General features: G+C 44.0%; 1 protein-coding gene across 1 annotated transcript in view; it reads left to right on the top strand.

The window, feature by feature from the left end:
• ZDHHC21 (zDHHC palmitoyltransferase 21) overlaps positions 1-25326 on the top strand; it is a 76447-nt gene that overhangs the window by 45321 nt on the left and 5800 nt on the right. Inside the window, exons 4-7 of the mRNA XM_088472628.1 lie at positions 7890-8001; positions 12068-12206; positions 13230-13346; positions 24371-24414. Coding sequence (XP_088328754.1) covers positions 7890-8001; positions 12068-12206; positions 13230-13346; positions 24371-24414 — 412 coding nt within the window. The remainder of the gene's footprint in view (positions 1-7889; positions 8002-12067; positions 12207-13229; positions 13347-24370; positions 24415-25326) is intronic.

A 25326-nucleotide genomic window follows, 5' to 3' on the forward strand; every position in this document is an offset into this window, starting at 1 on the left:
GGTCTGTTCATCAAAAATGCACTGCAGAAGGCGCCCCCCTCACAGCCCTACTGCCTGGAGCATGAGTGCTGCCCACCCTATGTCCTTACTGGTATTCAACCACTTATTTGCCATGTCTGGTAGAGCACTGAGAAGAAACATACCATACCTTTATTTCAACGTTAAATTAATAGAATTGATGGCAGAGAATAACTCCAGCCACTAGATGGCAGGAGAGCCATATGCAAGACATAAAATTAAAAATTATCTATTTTGACATGTGTAATCCTCAGAGGTAGTTGAAGGACATAACACTAACATTTAAGAGACATTATGTACCAGTAATTTTAATCCACCTCTACATTCATTTGCTGATAGTGAAACATGTTTATGAGACTGTTCAGAAAGAAATGATCTCTTATGAGAGAAAATGAGTTTTAAATATATGAATACATATAGAATATGTCTGGCTAATATATATATATATATATATATATATATATATATATATATATATATATATAATATAATAGACGAAATGCAATATTCCCAACACTTTACTGTTCATGTTACTAAGGTTTGATAATGGAGCTGGTTGAACCTTTAAAATGGGGGGACTGCATTATGCAGCCCAAAGCTTTATTTATTTTCTCTCCGAGCAAGCAACGCTGGGCGTCCGAATGGGCGCCTGCACTGCTACTCCAACAACCTCTGCCGATGCCGCAACATCTGTGAGCGGTCCAGTGATTACGGCGGATGCCGGTGGTTAGTGGACAACTTATCAGCCCTCATGCTGTCTCTCACCATGGGGTACCCACAGCAGTTACTGCCTGCTATGTCTGCCCCTATGCATCCTTCTTGGATGCATGTTTTTGCCCACTCAGTTCAGATTATGGCTCAAACGTCTGCCACCTATCTGCAAATGTTACAGGCGGACAGACCGTTAGCCACCCAGCTTTCGGATGCTGACACATCATCTGGGGAGGCAGATGATGCACATGTTTCTCCCCTCGGGCGAGGAGGACCATCATTTAACAGTGGATGTCCCTTCTCTAGTTAAGGTGGTTAAATCGATCCTGAACATAGAGGATGAGGAACTGGCCCCTAAGTCTAAAACCCTGTTGTTTAAATGCCAAAAGATGGTTAATGCTGAATTCCCTAAATCGGACCAGCTCACTGAGATCATGAGGGAAGTACTCCTTGTAAACTGTTCCAGATTCCAAAAAGACTAGTGTCTTTTTACCCTCTCCCACCTGGCGAGTGTACTAAGTGGGAAGTCCCCACCTACCATTTTTTTTCACGTGGCACGCTTAGTCATAAGCTCTACACCTCCTATACCATCCGCTTCCTCCCTTAAAGACGCCACGGATAGAAAACTGGAACCTTTTCTCAAGTCTGTTTTCTCGCTTTCTGGTGCCGTGGCCTGGGTAGCTAAGACTATCGAAGGATGGACGGATGCACTTGAAGGCAGCCTTTCCATCAGAAGCTACCAGGCAGCAACTGGCCTACATCTCCCATATCCGGGAAATGGCCTCTTATTTGGGAGAAGCTGTGTTTGATACTGGACTCCTTGTCTCTAAGGCAGAGATTCCCAACCATGGTCCTCAAGGCACACTATCAGTCCAGGTTTTAAGGATAGCCATACTTGAGCACATGTGACTTAATTAGTACCTATTATTTTGATTTAACAATCTGTGCTTAAACATGGATACCACTAAAACCAGGACTGTTAGTGTGCCTTGAGGACTGAGGTTGGGAATCCCTGCTCTAGGGCATCTGCGACCTCGGTAGTTGCCCGCTGGGTCCTTTGGCTATGATCTTGGAAAGCGGACACAGAATCCATGAAGGCTCCGGAATATTTACATTTCTCTAGAGACATTCTGTTCGGTGCAGAGTTGGACAAATTTGTGGCTACCGTGGCAGCCTCAAAATCAGTTTCTGGGGGTTTTTTTGTCGTCAGCAGCTGCCCCTAAGTCTAGACCATCCTCCTTTCAGTTCTTTCCCCCCCAAGGTAAGGTAGAAGACAGGCCTTTCCCAGGCAGCCTAGTTCACACAAGACCACCAAGCCTTGATTCAAGCAGCCTTGGTCAGCCAGTCATCAAGCTCCCAAGTCTGACGACAAACCCTCCGTCTGATGGTGCTGGCCTTCTCCAGGGGGATCCTTCGATTTGCCGACTCCTGGCGTCAAACAACAACAGATGCCTGGGTCCGATAAGTGGTCTCACATGGGTACACCCTCACCTTCCTGAGGTGTCCTCCCCAGCAATTTTTTTTTTTGTACAGGTCCCCCATCAAGGCCCTTGCCCTCCAGGAAGCCATTTACTCCCTGCTGCGTTCAGGTGTGATAATACCGGTTTCTACGGCTCATCGAGGAACTGGTTTTTATGTCACTTTTATTTTATTTCAGAAGCCCATCGGGTCTCATCGGCCTATTCTGAATCTCAAATCCCTCAACAAAATTATCCGAGTGCCCAAGTTCCACATGGAAACTCTGTGATCAATTGTTCTGGCATTGGAACCTGGGGATTTTATGGTTTCTCTGGACATTCAGGATGCATACCTGCACGTGCCTATTACTCCATCCCACAAACTGTTTCTACGGTTTGCTGTCTTGCAGGAACATTACCAGTTTCAGGCGCTTTCCTTTGGTCTGTCAATGGCCCCTCTGGTCTTTACCAAATTAATGGCAGTTATGGTGGCCCTCCTCCAGACATCAGGGAGTCAGAATACTGCCACACCTAGACGACCTCTTAATTTTGGAACATTCACCAGCTCTGTTAGAACGCCATCTCCAGCTGACCATTGCCTGCCTGCAAGCACATGCCCAGCTCGTCAATTGGAGGAAAAGTCCTCCCTCTCTCCAACACAGTGGATGGTACATCTGGGTGCACTCCTGGATTCTTGAGGATCTTTCTGCCAGCGGACTAAATTTTGGCATTGCAGTTGCACTTGCGCAAGTTCCGCTGCAATCGAAGGGTATCCATTCACTCAGCAATGCAGGTCCTGGGGTTCATGGTATCCACCTTCCATGTGGTGGAGTACACCCATTTCCACTCCAGGCCCCTTCAATAACTGATTCTCTCCCGGTGGTACGGGCACTATCCTCTGATCCGGTACTAGACTATCTTCCTCCCTCCCGGAAGTCCAGATTTCCCTGTCATGGTGGCTGCAGACGTCCCATCTGGCCAAGGGCCGTCCCCTCTGGATTCCAGATTGGGAGCTCCTCACTACAGATGCCAGCCTTCACGGATGGGGCACAGTGACCAGTCAATATACCCTTAAGGGACGGAGGAAAACCCTGGAAAGTCACCTGCCAATAAACATCCTGAAGCTTCGAGCAGTGTACAGAGCACTCACTCTGGCGCAAGACCTCTGGGGCATGCCAGACAAAATCCAGTCTGACAATGTGATTGCGGTAGCCTACCTCAACCATCAGGGAGGCATGCGAAGTCGGGCAGCCATGCAGGTGGTAGCACACATCCTGGTCTGGGCCGAACATCAATTCCTGGCAATTTCGGCAGTGTTCATTTCTGGAGTCCTCAACTGGGAAGCGGACTTCCTAAGCCATCAGGATGGCTCTCCACCCGGAGAGTGGGCTCTCCACCTGGAGGTGTTTCAACTCCTGATAAACATTTGGGGCCTACCGGATGTAGACCTCATGACCTCACGTCACAACCACAAGGTCCCCAGGTACGGGTCCAGGACCAGAGACCCCTCAGCTGCCTTTGTGGACGCTCTGTCATAGAGGTGGGACTTCAATCTCGCATATCTCTTTCCTCCGATCTCCCTCCTCCTGAGGGTTCGCTGAAAATCAAGCAAGAAGGTGGCACAGTGATACTGATAGCACCAGCCTAGGCCAGGCGTCATTGGTTTACCGACCTACGGAGTCGCTCCATAGACACTCCTTTTCCACTTCCTCTACGGCCGGATCTGTTAGCGCAGGGCTCTTGTCTGCTCCCGGACCTATCTCGTCTGTCTTTGACGGCTTGGCTCTTGAGTCATCCCTCTTTAGAGCCAAGGGTTTCTCGTGCTCTGTGGTCCAGACGATGCTCAGGACACAAGCCTTCCTCAGCTTGCATCTATTAGAGTTTGGCACTCTTACTTTCAATGGTGCTCCCCCAGAGGCTATGGCCAAATTGTTTTTAGAGTTTCCCGGGTGCTTGCTGTTCCCCAGGCTGGATTAAAACATGGCCACCGTGTGGCCTTCCTTAAAGTTCAGGTTTCTGCGCCGTCAATCTGTTTCCAGTGAAGAATCGCTCCTTTGCCTGATGTTAGAACATTCCTTCCGGGTGTTCTCCACATTCAACCTCTGGTGGCCTTGTGGGATTTGCCCTTGGTTCTACAGGCTCCTCTGTTTGAACCTCTAGACTCAGTAGACCTCAAGTGGCTGACGGTGAAGATGCTCTTTCTCCTCGCTATCTCCTCTGCCCACATGGTACCTGACTTGGCAACGCTCTCTTGTCGCTCCCAATTCTTGATCTTTCATCCGTACAGAGCTGTCCTCCGTACCCGGGCTGGTTACCTGCGTAAAGTGGTATCCCGGTTCCATTTGAATTAAGAGATCGCCTTTCCGACTTTCCAGTCCTCTGACCTCTCTGCAGGTGAAGCCTCCCTGGATGTGGTTCATGCTCTTCGGATCTACGTGGATCGTACCAATTCCTTCAGGAAATTGGATTCTCTTTGTGTTGTACGGCTTTCATAAACTGGGCTGGCCCGATGGCTCCGCATGATAATCTCTCAGGCTTACACGCAGGCTGGTCTTCCAGTTCCAAATAGGATTGCAGCACATTCTACTTGGTCTGTTGGACTCTCCTGGGCGGTTAGCCGTGGAGCTTCTGCTGAACAAATGTGCAGGATGGCCACGTGGTCTTCTGGACACATCTTCCTCAGGTTCTATGCCTTTGACACCTTTGCCTCTCAGGATGCCTCCATTTGGGCGCCGGTTTCTCCTTTCTGCTCAGGAGAGTCCCCACCATTAGGGGAAACTGCTTTAGCACATCCCCATGGTTATCCTTGTGGATCCCTATGGACCCTGAAGAAGAAAATAAGAGTTATGGTAGACTTACCTTTTTGTTAACTCTTTTTCTTCGAGGTCCATAGTATCCACAGGGCAACCACCCTGACGCACCTGGCTTCATTGGGCATTTTTCTCTTGGTCACTGATTTACTCCTCTTCAGTGAGTTTCTTGTGTATACTGTTCTTCCTTCTCTTCTTTCCTGCTCATGCCTTAGGCTTGTTCACAAAAAACTGTCTGCCTTTGGCTAGGGTTGGGGTTATAATGGTGGAGGACTGGTGCATCCTAGGAGCTGAAGCTTTGACTGTTTAGTGCCCGGTTAGCTCCAACCACCTACACCCTATGGTTACCCCTGTGGACCTCGAAGAAAGAGTTACCAAAGGTAAGTATACCATAACTCATATATATTTTTCTAAGAGCCCATCTTTAGGGGACCATTTCATCCCCAATCCTCATTCTGATTCCACTAACAATTTTTAACTATTAAAGAGTTCCACAAACTTTTATTTTCCTCCATTTTCTTTTTTAGATTTAACCCTTAAAACCTCCCTGTCACCAAGTGTCAGAACAGCAGGGGTGGCTTCTCTTCCCAGTGCTTTAGTGATGGCAAATTATTTTGCTACTGATTTGTGTAGAATGGATTTCAGAAGTCTTCCACCAAGTGCCTTCTCACAACGAACTATTGATTACAAAATACGTCAGTAGCATCATATTAAACCCACTGGAAGCAGATTTATCCTTGTACGGTATAAAGGGAAGACACCATTTCTTTCTTTTTTAGGCGTTGACCCTGCTATTTTTAGGGTTGCAGACTTGACCATGCGACTTTGTCTTCATCATTATTGTGCTGATTATATGAATGTCTACAAATTTTTTTTTTTTAGACTTCCTGACATCGCTTCAATACTACAACCTGCTCTGTTTTTCCCATCTAAATAATTCTATTAAATCCTGAGCAGTACACAGGGCCAGGTATTTCTTGCAGGCCAACCACCTTCTGCCTTGAATTAACAATTGCTTTTTTCTCTGTTCTGTAAGATCTTCTCTGTTCATTATTCTCCAATTTAATAATCTGCTAATCTTCTAATAGAGTGTGTGTGTGTGTGTATGATAATATATATATGTGTGTGTGTGTGTGTCTAGAGATACACCTATCAGCCATAATAATAAAACCGCCTGCCTGCTTAGTCAAACTTAAAAAAGCAATGAAATTCTGATAATCAAGACGTACGCCTTAATGGACGTGTTCCTTGCGCAATACAGATATTGTCCCACGGCCAAAGCATTACCCCATACCACTAGTCTGCCCAGGCCGAGGATCCCTGGGGAGGTGGGGACCCTCCCAATAAAAGGGGTCCCCCTCTCCAGGACATCCTAGGCCTGGGCTGATAGCCCAGGGCTATCCCCCGGCACCCCTGGGCGGTGGTTTCCGGGTTGATTATGTAAAAGTGTAGTGCAAAGAAAGATGTAAAAATATTGTCTCTTGCAGGTAAACTACAGGTCCCCAGCAAGCCTTCCCCACATGCTGGTACTTGGAGAACCACAAGTACCAGCAAACGGGGCATTATGGGCCCGCTGGTACCTATAGTAGCCCTGTTAAAGAAATATTAAAATAAAAACATGACAAAAAAGGGTCCCTGCGCTTTAATTATAATACTGTTGTGAGATGCCAGAAATTGTTAATCAGGACTTTGTAATTGTATCGTATATAAATATTATTTAATATAAATTAAACACATATAAATAGTTATGCATTGATTAATGTGCAATAAACCACAATAAAAAAAATTACTCAGATTCCAAGTTTATGATTCTATCATAAATCTTTATGAATTTCTGAACATTAATCATGCTACTATCTATTACATGCAGAAAAAAATAAATAAAAGCCAATTGATGTCGACCTGGATTGGAGTATAGTCCAATAGTAAATATTTGCAGACCTCCTGAATTGTCCACTCAAAGCCGAATGTAATGGTCCTGCTTGAACAGTCTATTTGACCTTCCCCTCTATATCACAGTTGTAATGATACCTTGTAGCACTTCCTTCCGGATTATGTAGCAAATAGTTACCCAGTCCTCTTCGCTCAATATTCTCACGTATCAGGGGCAGGTTACTTTGTCAATTCTGTACTCAGGATTCCTCCCAGATCACAGCAGATTGCTGTGAAATTAGTCAGCGCTGACTGAATTTGGTTTAATGATAAAAATAGGTTCGGATTGGCGCTACTATCCTTATGTGGTCTTATAAATGAACCTAAAGAAGGGGCAGCCTGGAATAATCGGAACTTTCAACAGAGATCCGGATAAAGATAGTTTTTTGTATAAAAGTATTCCGGCGCTCCCAAGGATCAGTGTTATTTTTGGGGAAGAAAAAAAGAATGGAATAAAATATAGTGTAAATCTGTGATAAAATACAAAAAAGAAAGTATATAGACATATACTCACCCTTTATAGGTGAGATCAGTACAATGGACACAATTCAACACCGTGGTCCTACAGTGGTTGCAATAGAAACAATGAATCAATCTGGATGGGTCTCAAATCCTGGCAGTAGTCGTTCTGTGAAGAAAATAAAACATGCCTCCATAGTGCAAATCGGTTGTCATTAAGTCAGAATAATAGTAAATAATATCCTGCTCACCTTATTCCAATTGCATAAGCGCCTTAGACATTCATTTTAAATCCCGATGTCTGTCGGTATTGAAAAAAATATATATCTCTTAAAAATTATTTTTAACAGCAATAGACCTGCTTTGTCTGGTCTTAACTTTGTACATTCAAGCCACACCAGAGTTTCATAGTGCTGTATGTTTTATGGACACCTTTAATTCATTGGAAATATTCCCAATTTGCTAATGCTTGTGATGTTTTTTTATTTCAATTTCTTACTAGAAAAAGAATTATGGGAACTATGCAACAAATGTAATATGATGAGACCAAAACGCTCTCACCACTGCAGTCGATGTGGGCACTGTGTCAGGAAAATGGATCACCATTGTCCATGGTAGGTTTGTTTGTTTTTTAAATACAAGTGACACACCAGACAGACTCAGAGCATGTCATCCACCCAATTTTAACGAAAACCAAAGTTCTCCCTAAATTATATAGATTTAAGGTAGTGCTTCCTTCCTTGGTGCACTGGAACCAAAAAGGGTTTATATGGGGACGTTGTTCTATTTCCAACATCCGCATGCTCTTGGCCGTACTACAACAGGTTAGCTAAACAGTAACAACAAATCAATAAGAAACCGATGTTCCTAATTCAATATGCTGTAGCAATAAAAGAACAAGCTGCTGAAACGGACGGAATAGTATCAATAATATCCCCAATGTATCCCTTCTGAGATGTAACCGTCCAGAAAAGTAAGTAGAAATAATAAAAGGTTATAAAGTCTCACCTAGTCGGAAAGTGTTTGCAATGTCCAATCCGATTATAGGGAATAAAGGGCCTGATTCAGAGCCGGATGCTCTTTGAGAGAGCTCGCTCTGAATCAGGGCGTCCCTGTTTTTTTTTTTTTTTTTTTAAAGACTGCCTCCTGGCCGCTCGTTATGCTGTGGGTGACCACCCACAGCTTTAGTGAGCGGCCAGGTGATGGTCGCGACCATCGGGGCTTGCGACAAGACCCTTGTGGTAGGGTCTCGTTCCGGCAAACCCCAGTGAGCTCTTGGCTCTAATAGAGCTGGAAGCTCACCCACTATCACTTGTGATGTCAGTGGGGCCGCCCCCAAACAGCAGGAACGCCTCAGTTTGGCCAGCCACCCCCCCCCCCCCTGCCCGTCTCCAAAACGGGGCAAGCTGTCGATCACAATCGACAGCTGCCCCGCTTTGGTGCGAGACCCGTAGCGATGGAGCGCCAGTTGCTGGCCGGGTATGGGTACGCAGTGGGGGACCATCGACCCGCTTGGTGGACTGGCCCAATTAAGGTGAGGATAGAAGCTGCCGGAGTATGCAGATGATTGAGGGTGCCGTGGTATAATTCCCGTTCAGTCCTGGGGCTCACCTCTGTCTGAGTTGGCTTCTTATGACACAGTCTTTGTTTAGATCCTTCTAGGCCACTGGTCGGGGAACAGGGGTAAATTACCCCATATGGGGTAAAACTGAAATTCCTGGGGGCAATGGATGCAGGACTGGAGGTGAACATGAACCGGGTGCGCCGCTGCACCCGGCGCCAGTGACCTCCAGCCCGGCGCCGCAGGGAGGTTCTAAGCTGGAAGCCCGGCTCCTTCCCTGCAGCGCCGCGTTAGCCGGAGGTTGGAGTTCTCTTCTGAACTCTAGCTTCCGGCTCTCCCCATGCGCATTATGGGAGAGATGTCATGACTTCTCTCCCATAGTTCCGAGGAGCAGCCTGACGGACAGGACGGTGGCTGATGCAGGAGCGGGGATTAAGGGAAGTGAGGTTTTGGTTTTTTTGTTTTTTTTTACAAGCGGCACTACAGGGGCATAACTATAGGGGCACTGTTACAGGGGCATAACTATGGGGGCATTGCTACAGGGGCATAACTATGGGGGCACTGCTACAGGGGCATAACTATGACAGCACTGCTACAGGGGCATAACTATGGAGGCACTGCTACATGGGCATTATATGGGGGCACTGCTACAGGGGCATAACTATGGGGGCACTACTGTAGGATTTACTTCCTTTCAAATCAAGGGGGTAACGTCGGCGTATCTAAATATATTTTGGGGTAAAAGGTAAAAAAGTTCCCTGACCCCTGCTCTTGGCCGTCCCCACAGTATGCTGTATGTGTAGCACAATGGAGCTGGAGCTGCCGTAATGGAGAGGTGCCGTAGCGCAATAGCCGCCTGTGTCATAAGAAGCCAACTCAGGCTGAGGTGAGCCACGGGACCGATCGGGAATTATACCACGGCACCCTCAATCTTCTGCATACTCCGGCAACTTCTATCCTCACCTTAATTGGGCCACACACACACAGTCCACCACAGAGACTTTATTCCCTATAATCGGATTGGACATTGCAAACCCTTTCCAACTAGGTGAGACTTTATAACCTTTTATTATTTCTACTTACCATCTGGACTGTTAAATCTCAGAAGGGATACATTGGGGATATTATTTATACTATTCCGTCAGTTTCAACGCATTTCATTACATATCTGGTGTCTAGGACTCACAAATTTCACTAACCCTTAGGTGGAACAGATACCTGCTAATATTTAACATCATTTGTTATTCAGGGACACCTATATGCCATGGCTAGCTGTTCAGAAGACGTTAGGGTCTTATTTCACTAATTTTCTTCCACTATGGTTTAACCCCACTTTTTCACAGTCTATCACCATTTCTCACTATATTACATAGAGGAAGAAAGCTATAGTATGACTTGCCTCATTCACATTGTTTTCTATATTTGCAAATTAGACACTACATTTTTGGAGGTTACCCCTTGGCACCAATTGTCTACACATGACCAAATGTGCATTTTGATGCATGCTCACACTTTGTGCTTCCACTAAATTTAAATTACGATTTCTCTATGCTAGTTTACTACCTCCATGAACAGACCAATTGTGGGCAGGAGTCTGGAAGTCTTGGTCAGCTGATTTTCCTGAATTTGAGCCCTCTGATACTCTCCTTTCCACAATGCCTGTCATTATGCTCTCAGTTGGTTCAGCTATATTACAGCATGTGCTTTCAAACAATATTCCTAGTATTTGCCTCAAATGTCATTGCTTCTCTGCAACCTTTATTAACAATGTGTGGCAATGTTCCAAAATCAAAATTTTGGTATAAGTTTCATTATTTTTGTTAGTGGACTTGGCAAAGGTCATCTTGCCTTTCACATGGACACCACTGTTACTTGCAAATTCTGCAGTTTGGACCCAGGCTACTCTATCTCAGAAGCATATTCCACTCTTCTCAATATTGGTCACACTAGCTAGGAAGGCCATTTTGCAAAGGTGACTCTCTCCAAACCCACCATCCACAGCTATGGTGAAATCTGATCTACTCTATTCTGTACTTTGAACGAGACAGAGCCATTATTATCGAAGAAGGGGCTGCTCTGTTTCTCAAAAAATGGGAATTCTATTTGGACTATCTACCCACGACCACATCAGAACATTAGGTTACATTGTGAAGTAATAACCAACAGTTGAGCAACGTGAGATAGATCTCCATCTTTCTCTTTGTCTCTCTTCTTTTTGTTTGTTTTCTTTTCTATACAACTATGCTGGCAGCACGGATCCTTCCCTGATCCTTCCCTATCTCTAACTTTTTCGTCTTTACTTCTCTCATCCATGTTCCTACATGTCTGTCTATATCTCTATTATCTAAACAATATCATCTCAATCTCCATATTATTTTTAACGTATGACATTTCATATGGCTCTATTCTCGTCTTGTGTACTAATGTAAATACTGTCTTCTTAATGCTAATAAAAAATAGTTTTACAATAAAATGGAAATAGGATGCGGTCATGTGAAAGCAACAAAAGTCTTGCATACTTTACCAACATAGTTGTGTTTGTGTTTTTTTTTGTTATCTTGCATAGGTACAGTGAAGCGCAATTATAACGAATCTGTTCTGTAACTTATTAGTGGTGGAAATTAAATACATGACAGTCAGGGCTAGAGCTCACATGGCTTCAGATGCAACATGCAGCAATGTGGAGATACATGGGAGGACATTCTGGAGCACTTAACAGTCTAAAGGTCCCCATACATGGTGCGATAAAGCAGCCGATCCGACTGGTGCGATTTGGCTGCTATATCACACCGTGTATGGCCCTGATGTCGGACCGAGCGCGCTTCCGTGGGGTCGTACATCGCACCCCCTGATCTTTCTGCAGGACCAGTCGATCAGGGGATGCGATGTGCGATCCCATGCATTGCTATGCGGGTGAGGGAGGGGGGAGCTGGCATATCGGGCAGTCGGCCACCCAATCGCACCGTGTGTGCTGAATGCCCAATATGTCGGGCGTCGGATCCCCCTGTTGCCTCTCACGGTGCCATCGCACCGTGTATGGGGGCCTTAAGAGCTGTGTTTTGAGTGAAGATTTTCAACCCTGTTACTTACTACTTTCTAAATACTTTTTTTTTTCACAGGATAAACAACTGTGTCGGAGAAGATAATCACTGGTTGTTTCTCCAGCTTTGCTTCTACACTCAACTCCTCAGTGGCTACACTCTCATCCTAGATTTCTGTCACTATTACTACTTTTTACCATTAAAAACCATCACCTGGGTCAGTATTCTTTTCCCTTAAGTGTAGTTATGCGCTTTTTATTTGTGTGTCCTTGTATACTTATGTTTGTATGTATGCATAAATGTATGTATGTCACTGTGAAGATGGGCGGTAGAACTGCGTGAGTCTCACACCAACACGCGGGACGCCGCACAGATGTTCCAACCCACTCTGCAAATCCCCCCACCCCCCGAGACTTCCTAGACTGTCGACCATAGGTCCAGCAGGGGTGACGTGCAAGGTCACTGAACCGCACGGGAAGGAGCCCCCTAAAAGGGTCCACCTACCTCCCCAGTCTCATCACCACTCATCACTGAACCCCACCCACCTGCCCGGGATCTTAACAGAGCAGCATTGTGACTACTCAATAAAAGATTTTGCCCAAAATGACTGTGTCTCGCTGGCCTCATTTTGATCCTATTCCATTCCCCTTTTCACATTACTCCAAACTACACTCCATACCCAATTACACCCTCCTCACTCCCAAAACATCACCACCACCAGAAGAAACATTCTAATTAACACCACTAACAAACACACACAAGTCATCACCATCACCATTACTAGCAGGAAGAGCGCACCTTACCCCCCTACCCCCACATGTATGTCACTGTGCCTGTAATGTTTTGTTGGACTCCGTACTCCAAATACCCTAGTTACGCCACTGGCTGATTGTCTGTGCTTTTAACTAGAGTTGATTTTCAACCGTGTTCTCAAGGACTCCATGCAACATACAGGTAGTGTATTATGTACCGTCTTGGCATGCCCCTAGAGATCCAATATATTTTTGAACGCTTGACCACTGCAAACAGTATAGAAATTGCTGCAAAGCAAATACTTTTCGCAAAATGTATGTCTCTATCCATTTGCTTAGATTTATTATTGGACAATAGACATTAAAGTTTAATAGGCTTTAGGGAAGTTGGTTAAAAAACCCTTTTTTTTTTTAAAATGGAAGCCTATTTGTATGAGGGTGCTATATTTCTTACATTAGATGCATTACTTTGGTTTTGTTCTTTGCAGGATGTTTTTGTATATAGACATGAACTGGCATTGCTCAGGATATCCACATTTATGGCTATTGTCATGTTTGGAGGCATGTGCAGTCTGTTCTACACACAGGTTATCGGCATATTAACGGTAAGTATCGATTCAGGATTTTATCTTCTTACCAACAAGTGCCAGATATATATGCTGCATTTTTTATTGTTTGCATCAGTGTATTGGATGTATTATGAGCCAAGTAATCTATTTTGTTTATTGTCCTGTAAAGAGTAAAATTAAATTTATTTGGACTCTTTATTTGGACTGTACCGGCTCACTTGGGCATGGCGCACTCTGAAGGAACACACATGACCAGGGCCATTTCTAGGGGCGGGTGAGCCATGCAATCGCATGGGGTGCCCCGCCTCCTGCTGTAATGTACTGCCTTCCTGTATCAGCCAATGGAGTCTGGTTGCTATGACAAAAGGGCAGGCGCGATTTGACACTGCTGGTATCTGGCGCTCAGACTGCCTGGAAGGCACCTCATTTCACGAGACTATGGTCACGTGTTTTTTACCAAGAGGCTAAAGCACTGCAACAGCCTCTTCCTATGCAGTGTGCGATTCCTGATGTGTGCCGGGTGAGTGGCAATGACACTGACAACAGCGAGTCGGATCACTGCTATATTATATATCTGACAACAGAGGTGAGTTTGAGCATTTATAAATTATATTGGTTGCTTTGCAGCAGTAGTTGCAAACCATGTAGATATATGTGCTATTGTATTTTTATGACCGGTTACACTACACCCTATTAAAAACAGGTGCCACTAGTTTTGATTGTGTTTGATTGGCTTGTATTATCACATGACCCAGATGTGGAGATATAGATATATATTACAGTATTTCGTAGCTTTATCAGCATACATAAACATATTTGCAACCTGTGTCTATTCTGCTTTCACTTCCAGCAAGTTGCAACCATTTGCCTGTGACTGTCTTTGAGAATTTAACGGAGACTGGGGCCATTATAACTCTTTCTGGATCCCTAAACATTTCCCAAATACAGTGACATTCTATTTGTGTGCTCTTCTGTGCCACAGGAGTTAATCTGGGGATTGTCTGACATACCAATAATGTGATAACCAGGGTTTCCTTTCTGACAGGAGAGGTTTGGGTTCCGTGTCTAATGGTTTTGCATTCTCAGTTTTCTTATGGCTTAACTTACATGATTTATGCTCCTTTTCATCTATAGTATAGATAATATATTTTATAGTATAAAAGTGCTTACCAAATTTGTGAGCAATTTCGCCACACACAAAAACTACATTAGTCTTTTCTTTTTTGTATGGCCAAATTGCTAACAAATTCGTTAAACAATGGAGCCAGATGCCTAGATTGCAACAGGTTAGGTACGGAATGCCGGCGCTCAGAATCCCAACACCAGCATCCCGACAGGCTTAGAATACCAACAGCTGTGTCGGTAAGTATCCTAACTCTACCCCTAAACCTAAGCCTTCCCCCCCCCCCCCCCATAGCCTAACTGACCCTCCCCCTAATTTTTTTTTCCATGCTCCAACTGCCCAATTTTGATGAGACTGTTCCCACTGTAGCCTCAGTTTCTTCTTCTTACCAGACAGGAGTGGAACCTGGTCTGGTCTTCTGTTCCAGTAGCCCAGTCTCTTTGCTGTGCATTCAAAGATGCTCTTCTTGTGTTTTTATGCATGGTTATTTCAGTTACTGTCTTTTTCCTGTCATCTTCAACCAGTTTGGTCATTCTCCTTTGACCTCTGTTATGAACAAGACATTTTTGTCCACAGAACCTGCTGCTCACTGGATGTGTTTTGTTTTGCTTTGCTTACCATTCTCTGTCATCTCTAGAGACTGATGTGCTTGAAATCAGCAGTTTCAGAGCTACTCATGCCACCCCATATGGCACCAAGAATAATTTCCACAGTCACTTACAACACATTGTTCCCCATTTTGGTGTTTGGTCTGCCACATGATTTGCTTATTCATATTCTGTATTATCCCTGCCAATCAATTGTTAGGGAATACATGCCTTCTGCAGTAACCGTGTGGAAACGGTCACGGATTGGGTTCGGGATGCTGGCGTTTGGGATCCCAGCGGACAGAATCCCAAGACTGGCATCCCGACCGGGTTAGGATACAGACACTTGTTGGTCACGCAACTTCTGAGTGAAGTCTGACCTGCCTCAAACACTGCTCTCCTGACACACTGAGTGCTCTCATGCTGCGAAGTAGATCACAATGGCTAATGTATGCACGCCAATGAAATGCAGTGTAAACATGTCCTGACGCCTGCGTTTGCCTAGCCACCCCCTCCCATTACCTCCCTCAAATGTGATTACCTGTTACTCACTTTGCGAGTGAATTCTCTGTGAGCATAATCGCAAATTGCAGAGCATGTGCAGTGCGGCTCTTGTGCATGCACCGAGCCAACAATTGCTCAATCTCCGAAAACATTGGCATTTGTGTGCGGATCTGAGTCATTTCCTTGAGCTACTTGTATTGTAGGTGTGTTTAATTGCTTTATTACTTTGTTCTATCGATTTGTGGAGAACATAGAAAGCTGCCGTTTCCTACATTTGCTGACATCACAGGGAGAAATAGTGATAACGTAATTGATCAACTGCTGTGCCATTTGAACCACTTGTAAGCCCGATTTGGCCTTACAAGTTTCGCCATTATTTTAAATTATGCTAATGACCCACAGAGATGCTAGTTGGAACCTGGTTTTAGGTTTTAAATCAAGACGCCATCAAAATTAAATTGTATTGTGGACAATTTCAGTGAAATACGACTACATTTGGACATTTCTGCCACCCACCATACATGAATTTCCTAGTTTTATCCCTTTATGAGCGGTTTATACATGTACAGGCAGAGTAAATCTATTCTCTGTCTGGGTAATTTGATCATGATTTCGGCAATGATCCCTTCTCCTTTCATGCAGCTGTGTATAGCTACACAAGTAGATTATCAGTGACCCAGATAAAGTAATTAGAAATTACCAGACACTTGGATAGCATGGATCTAGTAATCTTATTTCCATAAGTTAAAAATGTCCTCCTTCCCTCATAATGCTACCAGATGTTTCAGATGGGTTACATCCTTCAAGCAGACTAATCTGCAGCCTAATTTTGAAGGCTTATCATAATTGTTTATATAAATAATCATATGTTAAATAAACTAGGTAATAAAATATTGTTGAATATTTCTTTACTTTTTTATATCTTTTTTTTTTTTTTTTTCCCTGCTGATTTTCTTGTCATGTTAATCATGTTGGAGGTTCTACGGGGCAGATTCAGTTTAAGAGCGGTATCCAAATAGCCCCGAACATTGTTCAGCACACTAATGGACTCCCCGGGGCTATTCGATTAGCCCCGAAGTCCACCCGATCCGGCACCAAAAAAAAAATAGGTAGAAATCAAATGTCAATGTATCTTACCCCATATTGACTTTTCACTTTAATATAATTGTTGACAGCACTGTTACTGGGAAGGTCTGTTTACTAAGCTCCAGTTGGCTTTCTCACAAGACACATGACTGCTATCTGCAACTTCAGTGTTGTCACAAGCCGCTGCGTTGCTAGGTGATGCGAATGTCGGGCGATCAGTCGCTGAACTCCTCCTGTCTTTCATTCCTGAACTAACCAGATTGGCTCCTGTGGCTTTTTCGATCTTGTCCATAGGTTGCTCGGATGCCAGTGATGGCGTTTTCAAGTGTATCCGGTTCTGGTGTTAGATTAGATTCCTGTTCAGTCGAGTGTCCAGTAACTCTGCCTGTTTTGAATATCTCCTGCCGTTTGTATCATCTAAGCGGTACAGGCCGCACCTCAGCGTCCTGCTGCTTCTGTCATCTAGTCAGCACGGGCCGCAACCCAGCGTCCTGTCGCTTGTGTCAACTCGGCGGCACAAGTCGGACTCCAGCATCATCTTGCCAAACATTACCAGCTCTCAAGGCTGCTACATGACTCAAAGGCTGCATCTTGCTAAAACATCACCAGCCCTCAAGGTTGTTATACGGCCGCATCTAGCCAAGCATTACCAGCCCCCAAGGCTGTTGCTGGACTCTGCTCTTAAGAGATACCCCCTTCAGACATAACAAGTGTACACAGTGCGTAAGCAGAATATCTCAGTTTGCGTCACTGTGAGATAGGGCATCACCAAACAGACTAGTACTCTGGGTCCTCATTATCCTTTGTAATTTTTATGGTCACTGTCTCCCCTTTATATTATTAAACTGGCCTGGTACCAGCTTTGTCACGGTGTTATTTGGCATTTAAGTAGATCTAGTACTGATTTAAATGTAATGTGCACTATATTATCTTGCAGAAATTCTACAAGTGTATATATGTGGACATGCCAGCAATTCCTGTGCAATTAATTACCAGAGAGATCCTAAACACTGCATGTCTTAGTTGTGGCTTTGATGTTTTTGGTTTTATATAATAAATAAAGACAATTCTATTTCATGCAGCCCTTATTGTAGTTTTTCCTTGGCATAAATGTCAAAAACATTACTACAGCCAAGAAAACTTAGGTTGTGAAACATGCTCTCTGCCTTCCATTAAAGTCTCCGGGTGCCCTGGATCACTGATATTTAAATCACTGGAGGTTGATCCATAGTGGACAATTTAACTATCCACTATGGCTGTGAAGTGTCTCCCGGAGTGGTCAGACAAAGCACAATGTGACCAGTAAAGTCTGTACATTTTCCTTGTGCCCAGGGCAAGATGAAAAATGGCACACCGCCAACTATGTGTGCGCCCATTAATAATGGGCATGACCACATGCCTCAATGGGCGGTGTTAACATGACACACAACCGTTTCTCATCACTCTGGAAACATTCCTTTCCATTCCATATGCAGTGCCCCTAGTAGTAGTGCTCTTTATGCAATGCCCACTGTAGAAGTGCCCCGTATGCAATGCCCCCTGTAGTAGTGCCCTTTATGCAGTGTCCTAGTAGTAGTGCCCTTTATGCAGTGCCCCCTGTAGTAGTGCCCTTTTATGCAGTGTCCCTTACACATAAGACACAGACACACGCACACACAATGCTATACTTACTTGATTTCCTGCTCCTGCGCCCATCGCTGTCCTACTGCTCCTCCCGCTCGGCACTATGGGAGATATGTCATGATGTGTCTCCTTTCACCCACTGTGGGAGCTGTAAGGCGGAGCTCAAAAGTGAGCTCCAGCCTCCAGCTGTGCTGCAGGGAAGGAGCTACCGTCCATCCGTTGGTAACAAAATCTCAGCGGTTGCCCGGCAAATGGAGTAGGCAACTGCTGCACCTCTCCAGCCCGGCCCTGGGTGCAGCAGCCAATAAGAATCTGCCTGACTCTTACTGGCTGTTGTGACCTGGACGGCGGTGATTCATCCCCCACCCCTCTCCCATTGCCGGATCTGACACAGCGCCCAGGCACGTGCCCTGTTCGTCAACCCCCGGTTACACCACTGGCACCATAAAGATAGGTACGCAGGAAAATGAGTGATGTTTGCGTACCACATTACGCAATGATCGACACAGCCAAACATTGCGACTGCACATCGCAGATAATTCACTTGCCACCTATATGTTTTAAACTAGAGACTGGTCAACCCTTAAGACGTAAAGTTGGTCCAAGTTATAAAATGCACTTTTTGACTATTCTCATTCACTGAAAACATCCTTCACTAAAGAGTATAGGTGTAATGGTGATCAGGGTCTCTTGTCTCATTGCACCCTGCCCTCTCCACCAACCTTTCATTGATCTTTGCAATAGCCATAAGGTTACATTTGCTGTCTGCCTTTTTATAGTCAGAACCCTTATTAATCTGTTATTTTCTTTAGTAATAATACGTCTAGATTTATGCACTGATGTGACATAAACTAAAGATCATCTAAAACTAGGGACCCGCCCTGGCTTTGCACAGGAACAATTTCATCTCGCCAGTCTCTCCTGCATTTCATAACAACCTACACCATGTCACCACAGTTCTTTTCTTCACCCCCTTCCTTTTTGATAACTTCACTGTCATGATAATTGACCACACCGACATTCTTTACCTTAACCTGCGATGATTCCAATGGGTAGTATCCTTAACTCTAACCCTCTGTTCCCTGCAGAATGTTGACATGTCATCATTCTGCAGATGCCTACATGTTCAATGTCGACATTTCAACACTGTCAAAATTGTGTTGTTGACAGCTTTATGATTAAAATCCCTACAGGTTAATAAAGCTGAATTCTTTAACTGCTAAGTGAATGTAATGTACTGGTAATATGATCAGGTAGAATTGAAGTGGGATTTATGTATACTTCCACTTTATTTTTCCTGCAGTCTCTTATAGCTGTGAGCTTCCCGCATCATATGATGTCCTATATTGTATGTCTGGCTGTTTGCCTTTTTATCTGTTGCCATTCTTTCTAGAGGTGTTACATAGGCATTTCATCTTGCTAATCCTAAAGTAATGAGTAACATCGCTGTGGTTTTCTCACCCCTTCATAGATAAAAGCTTTATGCTGACTTATATTACACCTACAAATGCCAGTATTGTGTGGCCTGCTTCTTGCAGCAACTCTGCTTTGATGGTCATATCACTATATGATGTACCATGCTGATGCCAGTGGTATGTTGGCATCTTTGCTACAAGTAAAATAAATGTACTATAATTTAGCAAGAAAACCTCTCGATATATATTTTAACATCATTGAATACATTTGCATGTTTATTGTAAATTTTTACTTTGCAAACAAATTGTGTCATCTTTAAAGTGTGATTGTATGTTTTGTACTATACTGGAGTTATATACACCGTTACTGTTATTACTTTGTCTCTCTTTCTCTCTGGGGGAGATGTATTAAGCTGTAGAGAAACATAAAGTACCAACCAATTAGCTTCTGTCACTTCACAGGCTGTGTTTGAAAAATGACAGTTATGAGCTGATTGGTTGGTACTTTCTCTCTCCACTTTATCTCTCTCCAAGGCTTAGTACATTTCTCTCCCTCCCCTCTCCCTCCCCTCTCCCTCCCCTCTCCCTCCCCTCTCCCTCCCCTCTCCCTCCCCTCTCCCTCCCCTCTCCCTCCCCTCTCCCTCCCCTCTCCCTCCCCTCTCCCTCCCCTCTCCCTCCCCTCTCCCTCCCCTCTCCCTTCCCTCTCCCTCCCCTCTCCCTCCCCTCTCCCTCCCCTCTCCCTCCCCTCTCCCCCTCCCCCTCCCTCCCTCTGAGAGAGAAAGTGGAGAATTTGCCGAAGCAACCAATCCTCTTCCTAGTCGTTTATCTATTACAGTATTTGAAATGACAGAAGCTGATTGGTTGCTTTGGACAACTACTACACGTTTTCTCTCTCTCTACGAGACTTTATACATCTCCCCATCTATCCTTTTTCTTTTTCTCTCTCCTTTATGACCTGTGTTTTTGTTAAAATAAAATCTCTACTTGTAGAACAAGTTCATAAGGCCCATAATGAAGAGAAATATGGATTAAATAGAAAAAGTGTGTGTATATATATATATATATATATATATACACACACACACACATATACACACATATATATATATATATATATATATATAGTATAGCGTCAGGCGGCACTCGAGACGACTTGTAAATAATACACAGACCGCAATACAATGTGAGAATCAACGTTTCAATGCTACTGCATTTTCGTCAGGATACCTGACGAAAATGCAGTAGCATTGAAACGTTGATTCTCACATTGTATTGCGGTCTGTGTATTATTTACAAGTCGTCTCGAGTGCCGCCTGACGCTATACTATACAATTTTTCCTCACTGCTGGAGAGGTAAATGGAAGGCACCGGACGCAATTCATTCTTTTAGGCAAGGAGTGCCGGCCTCTACGTCTTTTTATATATGTGTGTGTGTATATATATATATATATATATATATGTGTGTATGTATATATTTATGTATGTGTATATATATATATATACACACACACACACACATATAATAAAAAATGTTGTCACCAGGTGGCGTTAATCACTTTGGTCCTGGCACTCAAAGGATACCGTCAAAGCCGCATTCTGTATACCAGGGGTATTCAAAATGCGGCCCTCCAGCTGCTCTGTAACTACAAATCCCAGCATGCCCCGCTACATTTTTCCTATTAGGGCATGTTAAAACTGTGCAGGTCATGCTGGGAGGTGTAGTTCCACAGCAGCTGGGGAGCCACTTGTTGAATACCCCTGCTCTATACTGTATAACAATATGTTTATCTCATTTATAATAGTGAATAAAGGCCCTGATTCAGAGCCGGACGCTCTGACCAGAGCGCTCACTCTGAATCAGGGCCCACCTCCATTAAAATGGAGCGTCCTCCTGGACGCTCGTATAGCTGTGGGTCACCACCCACAGCATATATGAGCGTCCAACAAGATGGTCGCGATGGTCTTGACCATCGCGACCATCTGTCTTGCGAGTGAAACCCTGTGGTCGGGTTTCTCAACCGCAAGGCCAGGAGTGATTTTGGCTCTATCAGAGCCAAAATCACTCCCACTGACATCACTAGTGATGTCAGTGGGGCCGGCTTCAGACGGTAGGCGTTCCCATAGGAACGCCTCCGTCTGGCAGGCACACCCCCGGAACGCCCACCAAAGGGGGTGTGCTGTCAATCAACATCGACAGCACGCCCCCTTTGGTGCGAGACCCGGAGCGATGGAAAGTCCTTCGCTCGCCGGGTCTCGCGCATGCGCACGACGGAGCTCCCTCCATTGTGCGCATGCGCAGTGGGGAACATCGACCCACTTGCGAGCGGACTGCCGCTCGCGTGTGGGTCTGAATGACCCCCAAAGGTATTAAATATCACAAGATTATAATGAACACCAGTGTGATTTTAAATATTATGAGAGGTTATACACTTTAAGACTGCCACAGACATGAGCTGTGTAACACTCTAACATCTACAGATGTGTCTCTATACATCTTTGCTGCAGTCGCGCTAAAAAGCCCCTCTTAGCATGCTAGGTCCGTGAGACTCCACTAGAGCCAGGCGTCTTTTTTTTTTTTTTTTTTTTTTTCTGGATCTTTGTTGGTGAAAATGCATCCAGTTTGCAATGTGATTAGAACGCACTAGCAGACTGTACTGATTAATTTAATATGTGACACTTGTATATCTGTGTGCGATTGAGTATCTGAATCTGTATACGTATTGAGGCTAGATGTATGAGGACATCTTGGTATACATATATGTCCTTTATAAATATAGCCTCAACACACCACGCAGCGCTACTTACCTGGCGAGTGAACCGCCAGGTCCTATGAGACTCTGCTAGCTTTGGGCATCTTTTTTTTCGCTGAAAATGCATCCAAGTCACAATGCGATGCAACTAGAACACACCAGCAGACTGTGCTGTTTAATTCCATATGTAACACTTGTACGAGGGCTGATTGAAAAGTAATGAGACTGCCTGTGTTTTTCTGCCCCATAGCTAGACATGGCAACGCTATGCTGGTTATTGTGAAGCTAAAACAGCGATGTGTGTGAACCTGCGGTTGGAGTGCCGTCGTCCTTCTTTTTTTGTTTGGTCACAGCGAGCGGAAGATCTTCATACGTTTCGTCATAGCAGATGAGGAAGACGTGTCTGTGAGCTTATGTCAGAGATGTGTGATTTGAATTTTGTATTAAACTTGGAAAAAGTGGAATTAAAACTCATGAAATGTTACGGCAAGCATGCGGTGGAAGCACTTCAAAGAGGGTAATACACGAGTGACTGACGAAGCGCGTTCTGTGAGACCACCCACCGCAGTTACAGATGTCAACATTGCCAAACCTGCGGAGATGTTGCAAAATGACAGAAGGTTAAGTTTATGCGAACTTTAGTCACACGTCACAATTGATGTCAGAAAATCGGGTATCCTCTCCGACATTTCTAAGGTGTTCTTGTACGATTCAACTCGCCGTCGCAGCTTCTCTTCTGTGAGATTTCTGTGTACCCACCTGGTACACACGTGACGCATTTTCAGTTCCTTTCTTACAATATTCTGAACCCTTTTGAATGAGATGCCAAGTGAAGTCAAAAGTTTTGGCTGTGGTCATAAGAGACCATAATTAGATAGAAAATGTCTAGATAGGCACCAGATGTTAGACAGTCAATAGTTATACAGGGACAAAACTCAGACACACTAAAGTTCAACATGTAAAGGTCGACAGGGTCAAAAGTTCGACATGAAAACGGTCCACGCAAAAATGGTCGTCAATTTTTTTTTATTTTTTTTTTCACCCCAACCCTCCCTTCTGGTGCCGAACCCTAACCATCTGGGTAAGTGCCTATATCTCCAGTAAGTGCCTAACCCTAAAAAAAAAAAAAAAATCGACCATTTTCATTTCGAACTTTTGACCCTGTCAACCTTTTGTACCTATCGACCTTCTTACATATCGAACGTTAGTGTGCCTGATTTTTGTCCTTGTCTAACTATTGACTGTTTAACATCTGGTGTTTATCCAGACATTGTCTATCTAATTACTGTCCATTTATAGTCCGGAACCCATCTGTAAACGTGGTGGATGGTCTCCCAGAACGCTCTTAGTCAGTCACTCACGTATTACCCTCTTTGAAGTGCTTCCATCACCGAAATATTACAGCACGGCTAATTGTTTCTCCAACGTATGCTTGCCATAACATTTCATGAGTTTCATTTATCCATTTTCCAAGTTTAACATGAAACTAAATCATACAGCTCTGACTTAATCTCACAGACACGTCTTCCTCATCTGCCATGACGAAACGTATCAAGATCTTCCACACGCTTTGACCAAACCAAGACTACGGCAGTCCAACCGTAGTTTGACACATCGATGTGCGAGTTTCAAAATAACCAGCATAGCGTTGCCACATTTACCTATGGGACAGAAAAACAGAGGTAGTCTCATTACTTTTCAATCAGCCCTTGTATATTTGTGTGGACCTGAGTCTATATATGAAACACAATGGAACTTGATATGAAAAAAGCTGCAGCTGCTACATTGTAGCACTTCGTATACAGATTCAGAGACTCAAGGCCCCCATACACGGTGCGATATGCACCTTGTGATGCGAATTGCGATCCATCGGACGACATATCGGGCGGTATACAAGTTACATATTTACATTAATGTGTATAAATATATCCCATGTTAGTAACTTGCCTTTTTAATTTTTTGTTCAATTTAGGATATGACAACTATAGAAAAAATGTCCAGCTGTTGTGAAGAAATGTAAGTATTATTATTTCTAACTATTGTTTTAAGTGTATTGCTCTTGTTAAGGTTATGTATGTAACTTTAATATCCATTGTATCTGGGAACAGTAGTTATTTATATATCTGGTTATATTTTATAACTTTTTGGTTTTGATCATTTTGACAGCGGCTCCTTTTATTATTTTTTTCCCCCTGTATTAGCAATACTGTAGATGCAGTTAGTGTTATGATTACTTTCTGCTGCTTTGCCTGCTTAAGGTATGTTAATAAAGGATTGGAAATATGGGTGATTTAAAAAAAAAAAAAAGCTTCTTCCAGTTTCTACAAGCTGTTCAAGACCTATGGGCATACTATCAAAATCCTGTGCCATAAAAGCAAATTATTCATGTATTTTTTTATGTGAAAGATTTGCCAGAACTTGCTTTGCGGTAGTTAAATGTACCGCCAGAATTGATAAAAGTTGAGGTGCTGGAACAGAATTTGCGGAAAAGCACTGTCCCAGCGAAGAGTTAGAAGTAAAGTGATAGCCACCGCTATCGCTTTCCTGCCGGGTACAGATTTGTCAAACCTAATGAGTATGGGCTGATGGGGAGGGATATTAATGCAGAACAGTAGCCCATAGATTACATATTCCAGAGCTTGATAGATTTCACAATTTAGCAGCCACCATAGAATATATGTTCTCTGCTTTTGCAATCGAAAATGGAGGGGGAGTATCAGATATTGGAGACAAATGCCGCGCTTTACCTTTCATACATCCTGGGGATGCTTAATTTTTCTAGGTATTTCCCGCAATATTATTTTGATAAACATTCCCCCTGCTCATGGTATGTTTCACCTAGTATCATTGATTGGAGTTCTCTTGTTTGTTCTTGGACCACAATAGAGCTGTTTCAGTGGCTTCACACAGAATAGATACAAATCATTG

This window comes from Taudactylus pleione, unplaced genomic scaffold, assembly GCF_031769625.1.
Source record: "Taudactylus pleione unplaced genomic scaffold, aTauple2 ptg000127l, whole genome shotgun sequence".
Taxonomy (NCBI): domain Eukaryota; kingdom Metazoa; phylum Chordata; class Amphibia; order Anura; family Myobatrachidae; genus Taudactylus; species Taudactylus pleione.